General features: G+C 41.1%; 2 protein-coding genes across 2 annotated transcripts; both read right to left on the reverse strand.

Annotated features, from left to right (window-relative positions):
• LOC136444209 (fatty acid-binding protein, adipocyte-like) lies at positions 1-3,034 on the reverse strand. Its single transcript, XM_066441718.1, has 4 exons — positions 2,852-3,034; positions 1,167-1,342; positions 629-739; positions 1-301 (listed from the first exon to the last, which is right to left on the reverse strand). The coding sequence occupies exons 1-4, from the start codon at positions 2,931-2,933 to the stop codon at positions 251-253; spliced, it is 420 nt and encodes a 139-aa protein (XP_066297815.1). The 5' UTR covers positions 2,934-3,034; the 3' UTR covers positions 1-250.
• A 671-nt stretch (positions 3,035-3,705) lies between these two features.
• Positions 3,706-9,381, reverse strand: LOC136444210 (fatty acid-binding protein, liver-like). The gene is made up of 4 exons (XM_066441719.1): positions 9,165-9,381; positions 5,673-5,842; positions 5,252-5,362; positions 3,706-5,045 (listed from the first exon to the last, which is right to left on the reverse strand). The coding sequence occupies exons 1-4, from the start codon at positions 9,244-9,246 to the stop codon at positions 4,995-4,997; spliced, it is 414 nt and encodes a 137-aa protein (XP_066297816.1). The 5' UTR covers positions 9,247-9,381; the 3' UTR covers positions 3,706-4,994.
• Between the last annotated feature and the right edge of the window lie 304 nt (positions 9,382-9,685).

Consider the following 9,685-nt stretch of genomic DNA (forward strand, 5'->3'; position numbering starts at 1 on the left):
TTCCTATACGAGATTCCATGCAATAGATACAACATTTATTTTTCATACATATGCAGAGTCCGTCAGAATCAGAAGTTCTCTTGACATTTCTTCCCATAAAGTTGCATGAATTCCGTGCCTAAAACATAGATTGCACAAACTGTTGGGCTGTTAGCACCGTGCCAAATTTTACACTGTCATATTGCCCTAAAATGCGATATCATGCGAATTGTGATATCATTGGACTTTATTCCAGTTCCTTCGTAACAGGTTACGATTTCCGGTAAATTCTCTTCAATGTGACGTCACGAAAGTTCACTTCCTGTGAATAATGAAATCAAGAATAACTTGATCAGTAGGAGTGATAACACCCTGACATAATGATGATAATAATAATGATAATCATCACAATAAAAGTAGTTGGCGACTTGAATTACCATTAACTAAATCCTAATATGATATCAAGATCGCATATGGGTAGTTGGCAACCTTGACTCTTTGTATACATCAGCCAAACCATGAAAATGAATAAAACTAAAGCCCTTGAAATCTTTGATTTGTTGGGCAGCCTTGACTGCATATCGGCTGAACCAATAGATCATAACACAAAATGAAATACAATGAAATATCATAAAGCAACTCTACTGACCGCTACGACATTGTGTCCGTCCATCCAGCGGGAGATGGTCAGTGGTGCGCCGGTCCCGTCCCAGTCTTTGAAAACTGACACCAGCTGATCATTGTCCCAGAAATACAACACCTGTGAAACAATCAAAAGCAGAAAAGGACTTTAGAAAATTCCTCTATGGATTAGATTAGTAGGCGAAATAAAGGGAATAATTCTAGGGGAGTTACTGAACCAGAAAATATCAACGCTTATAATTAGAGTTAGATGTGCAAAGGTTAGGTGTGACAGGTTGTTCAGTGTAATATAACCAGCTGCTATAGCATCGCGTGCCTGCAAAACTGGTGTGTCACGCGTTTACATCGAAGGTTGGTTATACAGGCTATACAGATATAGATACAAATAGTCATTCTATACTTCTAGGTCGATACCGCCCGTTTGGTCAATTCCTTCTCAGATTTCCGCATCCCTTGGCAACTCTGGTGTCATCAAATTTTGCCTTTTTGAATAGTGGTTTGAGGGAATTTCTTTTTAAACATGTATTACAAACACTCCCACCAACCTTTCTCTTCTTCCCATCTCCCGTGTCCTCGTAGAATTCACTCCCGAGTTGGAAATGGTTGGTGATCGTCTTGCCATTGGATGTTGTGGACCACGTGATCCAACCATTGTTGTGTTCCTTGACCTCGACCTTGGGCTCAAATACTCTGGAACGAGTGCGCATGCTCGGCGGGGTGCCTGGAAATATAATTTGATACAGCATCTAAATCCTGAAGAACTTTTTGCGGTTGTACTTACATTCAACGAGACGCCGTAGTCTTTATTATATTCTGACGTCATCTGTCAATAATCTAATGATGTCAAAAGAAGAAGAAAACCATTGAAGGGTACATAGATATGTTGTCTTGTTGAGTGTTGAACCTTGTGTTTGTTCTTTTCATCATTCCAATTTCGGTACATTTAAAACATTTGTTAAACACACCCATGTAAAGTGAATAAAATCAATTTGGAATAGCAATCGTATACGTAGAGATTAAGGGTTGATGCTTCGAGACGACGATGCTCAGTCATGGATCAAGAAAAAGAAAAACAATAGTTTTTCATATAGTGCGCATCTCTGTGTATATACCTGTAACTAGTGTAAGCTTTAACTGCCTGGCTCAACAATATGTAGCCTGGCTAATTATAGAAATCCCGCTTCTAGTAGCTCTTTTAAATACTGTTCAGGAGGGGCTCCGTGAAGCCCTGGACACCGGGGTTTGTGTTCTGTAGCCGGTAACCTTACCTTATAATACTTGACGCAGAAATAGCTACCCATGGACACTCCCTTCTTACAAACCATACATGGGTAGACTCTCTTTAATACCAACTCAGTAGCTACTATGCATGTATACGTAAATAACTGCACGTAGTCCTAAAACGTCCTCTTATTCAATATACAAGGGCAGACTATCGACTTTCCATTTGTAGAACACACTGGAGTTAGTGGCATCATGCTGGTCTCCAAGCAGATGTGTGGTGATCGCCACGGAATTTTTCAAAGGACGACTCGCATTTCATCCCCTTGTATCGCAACTACTAACGCTATTACATATAAACAACGTTGAACCTTTTTTAGTGGACAAGTCTACAAACCCCGAAAACAGCACACGATATTAAAGGCAACAAAAAAAGTGCAGCGACAAAGCCTACTACGGATGTTAACAAGGCGCGTCTCCCTTATGTTATGAAAAGAAAAATACCTCATTGTTTAAAACATGTACAAAACGAGCAAATACGTCGAAAGCAATCTTACTGAACACTTGACTAACATTTATACGACAATGTTAATGATTAAACTAAGTGAAGAAATAAGTAGTGTAGTTCATCTATATAAAAGACATCGCATGAGCTATGGAGTCTGTAATACAAAAAGGAGAAGGCCAATTCGTTATTGTCATAGAATTAGTCATGTCCTTCCTCCTTCCATCGTCCTTCCTACCAAACCACACATGACAGAAATAACCGGTTTTGTCACCTTCTGAATGCACAAAAGAAGTATTGCAACTCTAGAGTACCATGGGATTTTGGGAAAGCTTTAACTGTCGGAAATTTGAAGCATAGAGACTCGATACCTCGTGAGCTGATGAGAAAGCGAACTCCACAGCATAAGCTATACATCGCGCCGGATAAACATCAGACCCAACGACACACCCAGCCTTGCTTTCGGGTGGCGAGGCTGGGAGTTTCCCCGGGTGTTGTACTGACCCAAAGCCGCCATGAACGCCTCCAGGTTCTGGCTGTGTTGATGCTTCCAGGTCCCGCTGAACTGCACAGCCGACGCCGCCATCTCCAACCCCCGGCCGAGGAAACCAAGCTCTGTTTGTAAACCAATACAAGACCACGTAGACAAACCTTCCTTTTGGTGTTTTTAATTTTATTGTTGTCTGTTTGAGGTCACGGGGTCAATGTTTACGTGCGCGAACTTTGGACGACTGCTGGGACTATACGGTCACATGATAGACAACGCCCACTTCCGAGACTAACCCTGTATTAAAAGTCTAGCTATTTCATTGATTGGGACTAGTGTGTGATTCATCGATGATTCTACGATGCGCAACAAAATTTGGAATCGATTGAATTGTGTTCCATATATGAAGACATGTGCCATGTGTCTCTTCGCGCCTTCAAGTAATCCAAGTACACTCTTGCATAAACGTTGTTGTTGTGCCTTTATTCAACAATTGCGCTCACGGCCACTTTTTATGGAGGTCAGGGTACGAGCCCGTTCAAAGTACAACGTTTCCAGAATAATAACCCTCGGGTACCAGATCTCGACATCTCCCCCTCAACCAGTAATGTTATACTACAGGGTGACCCGTTTACACGTACATCACTAGTTGGACCGAATCCAGAACACTTGGCAACAAAATTATAGGGTCCATATGGACACAAGTGACAAGGTCAAACTTGAAACCGTAAACCCACCAAACAGGCAAAGTTTCAAACAGCGGCGGGACAAATATAGCAAAAACAAGACCATAGGATATCCAGGTCAAAAGATACAAAAACCGTAAAGTAAGTTCTGCTGCAATACCAAGGTCATAACAAGCATCCACCACTCGAAATCAATAAAGCTGTTTATTGTCTTTCATCATCATCATCTTAAATACAGTACAGTTTGCTCTAACGTTACCAACTTTATATACATGTACGGATAATTCGAAATTACGTTGAAAAGTTATATTAGTTTTACCTTATTGTTTTAATATATGGATGACATCCTCTGGACATTGCAACATTGATGCGAGCGCGCGACAAAAATAAAAGTTTGACCATCCAGAAAGGTTGCATTTTAATGAAATCTAAATGACCAGAAAGTTTTTACAAATGACTGAACTTACAGAACATGGTATACCAAACAATAAATTCGTTATTTTGGTTCTTTCACTTTTCTTGGAAGACTTTGGAAACGGACCAAAAGTAATGCGCGAGTGGACAGCACCCATGTAATCAAGTCAGTATGGCCTTACATAGAATAATGCAGATCAAACCATAACGTTGCAACTTAACACGATATTCACAGTATCAAAAAATAGTAACATTTCGGCTACGACAGATGAAGACACGTGACGTGATGTTTTATATATATATATATATATATATCACTTATATGGATCTTATATGTACCATATATTAAGTGTGTTTATGTCTACTGGTACATGATACACCAAACTTATTGCAACAATATCACAATGGCTACATAAAACACAAAACAGATATGTGCATATAACATTTTAAAGTATGGTAAACATTTCACTGAAATCTCTATACGTGATTCTGTTTGGCATTGTTTCATCGCAAAACACCAAGATCTTTCATTTCCGATGTGCTGAGAGTATTTTTAAGCCCTAACATAATGAGGCAACAGATAAGAGAATTTTACTATGACAACCCATGAGAACTGAAGTGTTCAATATGAAACGTTGCGTTTTCCCTCTAGCCTGTATGAAAATCATAACAATGTATGTATAATTCAAAGTTTTATGATCGGTTTATCTATACATCGTATGTACATGTGCCAATTTCATAGGTCTCACCACTCTCATGTGCTTCGAATAAAGTTGGAATTCTAAAAACGACAAATTTATGATCTCATATTATTCTTTAACATGACACAGCAAAACAAAGAAACGCCTGCGTCAGTACAAAGTTTGTCTTTTAGTCAACCCCCTTGCATTCGATTTTCCCGCCATTTTCCAACCTTTCCATCCCTACTTTCAGCATCCTTGTTTTGACACAGAAGTTAAGCTGTTGGCTATTAGAAGACCAGGCTTACGCAGTCACTGTATGTGATCTTTGAACACGACCTTTGACCCTGTCATGACTGAGTGATGAACTTCTACAGGTGTCAGCACCTCACGCTCTGTACGTGACATGTGACGTCACCAGCGGTCATGGTCTGTGAAAGGCAAGATGTGCATAACTTGGCTGCGTGTATAAGAGGAGAGAATCAAGCATCCAAACAGAATGTAAGGTTGTGAAGGTCTCACTGTAGAAATGCACCAGATTATTAGATACGATATGAATGAATGACTAATAGCCACATCAGGAATGATATCTACATATGTTACAATGCATATGGAATTACACCGTAACGTTACCAACCAAATGTAACGTGTCCCCTTGTAGTCGTCTGGATATGGTGACCTTTAACCCCTTGCCGTCCCAGTCCTGATAGCTGGACACCAGGCTGTCCTCCTCCCATCTGTAAATCACCTGAGGAAAACGGACATCATGCTCACTGGGCTCTAAACTGCGCATGCACAATTTTGTAGATGCACGATATGGCCTTTTTTTTTTAGAAAAATATCCCATGTCCCTTTTTTGGATGAAAGCAGAAACCAGAAAGATGTCAATTCGTTATAAAGGCAAAGTATTTTCTGATACGTGAGGTGGTACGTGACGCCATAACTTTCTATATCATTGGCGCCATGTTGGTGGCCGGTATAGATCCAAGATGGCGACCGGTTATTCAGAACATACACACAATAACTCTAAAATGATCCCTACGTCACATGGAAGTCACCTTCTTTTTCCCGCCAAGATGCTCCTCATCGAACTCCTCTCCTAATTGGAAGCTGCTCACTGCCTTCTGGCCACCTGTCGTACCTGTCCACGTGATGACGTCACCTTCTTGCGTCACTTCCGCCGCAGTTGTTACGTCCAGCGCACCTTCGACGTTTTCTTCTGGTATTCCTTCAGACGGAACAAAATAAGATAGTTTTTGTGCATTTCTTGTTCTAATTCTGTCTATGCGGGACCAACTTTGGACGCAGGCCAAGCCAACCTTCCCATCCTGCCAGTTTCCAGTTACACCATCTTTTGTCTCACAACCTGTCACTCTACAATAATCGAATAACTACAGATACACACCAGCACAAACAAACACACAGACCGAAAACAATACCTCCGTTTCCGGAGGTAATGATAAATTCCAACCAGTCTATCGTCCAGAATGACGTTGGCTTTATCGGTTCAAACAGGATCTGGCATTCAAGCCCTGACACACACAATGGCACGCCAGGCTCTGCCATTATCAACATGTCAGCGAATGTTTGTACACCTTTGCAAGCTCAAACAGATAACCATCTAACATTCGGGGGCGCCAAAAAATTGCGGAAATCTGTCCGAAAGGAAATCACTTCATGAAGAAAAGAATCCTGGGGGACAATTAATGATATTTTTTGCAAACTATACTCTGCAAGAAAATGTTGAAGGCTGAGATCACGTTACCTTCTTCTGACTGACCCCGCTATCTAACAACCGTTCAACTTGACCTGACTGAAACTTGACAGAAAGAGGGCCAGTCTTGAAAAGGTTACAACAATCATGCCCTTCTAGTCTCTACCAGACTAACTACGCCAGGGTTTCACTTGCAGGCTCCAAGGGCAAAATGTGATCTTCACTGTGGACTGACTCTAGTGGCTAATCATTCCTTTTTCTGCCGAATTCTACGATTCATACGCCCGTAAGAGGGCCTGGTGGAGGCTAATGCCCTTTAACCTTAGCTTGGAGAGTGTTACAAACAACAAAGAACTTTTGCGATTATCCTGTCAAATCAAGCGATGTCATATTGTAGGCTGATTTAGTCGTGAACTCTGTAACAGTTATAAATGCCTCTGTCAATTTTTGTTTGTTCAACGACTGAATTATTCGATTAACAACGTGTATCCACTTGGATACGTTGCGAACTTTGCTCGGTGGAGAATAAAAGTGTCACAAAAAAAGGTCCAATAAAGTTGAAAGTTGAACAAGAAAGTCAACATTGCGGACATTGGAACAATACAAAAATAAAACTCTGAGGAAAAATACATGTCTTTAGCTATCGATATGTGGAAAAAATGCACGTGTACGCTACAAGAACTGGCGACGCAAAAACAAATTCATCGACTTTTAACATACTAACCAACTGCCTTTTCGGGTTGTTCTTCTCATGGTAGCGAGAAAAACAACTTTTCTGTCCACAAGACCACCATTAGGAGAAGGTTATAGGAATTGATGATTGAAGGTGCTACATCAAATAAGGCCGTTTTTCCATGGAGCACTTTCAGAAGGTGTACGTGTGCAAGGCGAAAATAAAGACCTCACAAGTTGGAGGACTTGTCACGTTGAACGTGAATGAAACATGTTTACCAAGGTAAAGAGTAGACTGACAGGCATGACAGGGGACTTATCCATAGAAGTGACCATGCATGGATGACTGTGTCCATAGGGAGCCTGCATGAAACATATTGATGCACAATGACATGATTCAAAACTTCTCAAGTGTTGTGACTACAACAGTAGTACAGTCTTCGTCTGCACGAGAACTCATTTTCAGTTTTCTCCTTTTCTTCTTTCCTTCCTCATTTTGTTTCTCTCTTCCCTCTTTCTTTCTTTTGTTAGTTCTTTCTGTTACTGATTTCGTGTTGTTTTCTCACACAGCTAGCCGACTGGAAACGCTAACCAAACGGCAGCCACAAGAGCACACAAAAAATAACACTCAGAAAACGGTACCAGAACGCCACAATACCTTCAGGGCTCCACCTACGAGTAAGTTCACCTGTACAGCAACGACAACGTGACCCTCTTGCCGTCGCCATGGAAATCGCGCGGGTATAGAAATCGATCCCGCACACACGAACTGCTTTCCGAGAAACCACCGCTCATGGTGGGCTCGCAACCCCAAAACAAATCATACAATATAGATCAATATACTGTACCTTAGCCTTTGATTTTTCAGCGTTTGCCCCTTTGATATATATGCTGACTCTTGCAGATAACACTCACCCACCCAGGTAGCTAAAATTATGGCTGGGTCATTTTAGTGCCCCTTATTTAATGTTTCATTATGTTTGTCTTTGAAGGACGAGCTGTGCTTATACGGCGTTAGTGCTTCGTTTCATTTTCAGACAGACTGAATCCGCAAAGTGCTTTGGATTCTCCAGCCGCCTTTTCACCAAGGCAACGTTAATCTCATAAATACGAGACCTTTATCATGAAATGACACAAGTTCACGGATCACGACCTTGACTTTTGTCTCTCGTCGCACGACAGTTGCTTGAAAATTAACCTTCAAATCGTTCACTTGTTCATTTGTTTCCATTATTTATTCCTTTTTCGTCTTTCGTTTTTGCCATTTTGTTGTGTTTAAGCATTGATTTTTTCTTTCGAATGTTTACCAATTTGCTTCTTTATATTTCTTCGAAATCTATAGAGATGCGTGTACGTATGTGCTGTGACTGGCATCAAAATAACTTGTTGTCACACATAAATGTTATTCTGATTGTTCCACACACTACGAGAAGTTAATGTCATAGTATGTTTATACAGGACAATGCGAGCAGAAGTTAGGTTATTTTAAACGGAAGAAACAGTCCATGCAAATACATTTTTACTTCCTTTTGTAAGTATTTGAAGTTTATTTCCGTCGTATCTTTGCGTTTGAAATAATGAGTCCCGTATGTAAATCTGTTAATCACTGAACGACACGAACGTTGTGCTAGCGCAGCCTATGCAGTTTTACATCTTAGCTCAAGCATTTCAAACATTGGATAATGAATAACTTGCCACTTTTATTGGTCAACTTCAGTGCAGTCCATCTGGTGCATTGTACATGTTTGCTAACACTGTTCCTCTTCGCAACATTAACTAGCAAACAAAGATGCACAGAAACGCACACTGCTCTATGGGCCGTAACACTACTCTTCTAAAAAAAACTAGTCGAAATCGCTATAAAACACGAAATGTAGGGCCTTACTCTTACTGTTAGGAAAATGACGAAGTTGAACACCAAGTTGCCCAAAACTGATATAGTATAGAAATTGCCGTCGTTAAGCTGTCAGTCTTGTCTTTAAGAGAGCAAGCCAAAACTTGAGCGAGTTTAAGAACCAGCTTAACATATCATATTCAACACCGACTCGCGAGGGTATCTTACAACACACAGGTTGTTGAGAAACAACGTTAACATAATTACACTGACTAGTTGGACCAGAAAATATACGTCCTTCGAGCAAAGACTACCCCCTCCACCACTCACCTATTTTCCTGAGGAACTGGCGGTAGTTTTCGTGTCTCTTCAGCCGCCAGTTACCGTTGAACTCCGCTAGATCAAACGGCATGGCTTCGATGTTCCCTTACCTGTCCGTCTCACCTGTCGAACACACCTGGTAGACAGGCACCTTAAGGTAGCAGGTGCAACAGAACCCAGCGCTTATCTTGACAAGTCCGGCGTAGGCCTGTAGGTTACATCTGAACTTTGAACCGTTACGTACGTTGTTTGTTTTAGGATCCGGTGACATTTGTCGTGCACTGCGGGTTCACTACAGCAAAATGGGGTCAGTCGTGGAATAGTTGTGGATGTGTTGTACGATTTGGTGTAAAATTTTGTGAGGGAAAGTAACAAACAGTTACCGTAAATCACTAAATTCTTGTCGACGGTTGGCAAAACGTATGACGAATTTCACCACGCCTCTATTTGTACTATGTGTGAATCTCATAATGTGGCGGCGCCTCGGAAATCCCGTATAGGTGACGTTAAACGGTGGGTGAACTTCAAAC

Source organism: Branchiostoma lanceolatum, chromosome 11 (assembly GCF_035083965.1).
Source record: "Branchiostoma lanceolatum isolate klBraLanc5 chromosome 11, klBraLanc5.hap2, whole genome shotgun sequence".
In the NCBI taxonomy this organism is placed as follows: Eukaryota; Metazoa; Chordata; class Leptocardii; order Amphioxiformes; family Branchiostomatidae; genus Branchiostoma; species Branchiostoma lanceolatum.

What these genes read in the sequence shown, in the direction of transcription:
- LOC136444209 (XM_066441718.1), bottom strand. Translation starts at nt 2,933, where the DNA reads ATGGCGGCGTCGGCTGTGCAGTTCAGCGGGACCTGGAAGCATCAACAC. An exon ending in GGCGTTCATGGCGGCTTTGG is followed by an intron (nt 1,343 to 2,851) that starts GTCAGTACAACA and finishes TTATATTTCCAG; the next exon opens with GCACCCCGCCGAGCATGCGC. An exon ending in ACGGACACAATGTCGTAGCG is followed by an intron (nt 302 to 628) that starts GTCAGTAGAGTT and finishes CATTATTCACAG; the next exon opens with GAAGTGAACTTTCGTGACGT.
- LOC136444210 (XM_066441719.1), bottom strand. Translation starts at nt 9,246, where the DNA reads ATGCCGTTTGATCTAGCGGAGTTCAACGGTAACTGGCGGCTGAAGAGA. An exon ending in CCAGTTCCTCAGGAAAATAG is followed by an intron (nt 5,843 to 9,164) that starts GTGAGTGGTGGA and finishes TTCCGTCTGAAG; the next exon opens with GAATACCAGAAGAAAACGTC. An exon ending in ATCTTGGCGGGAAAAAGAAG is followed by an intron (nt 5,363 to 5,672) that starts GTGACTTCCATG and finishes CGTTTTCCTCAG; the next exon opens with GTGATTTACAGATGGGAGGA.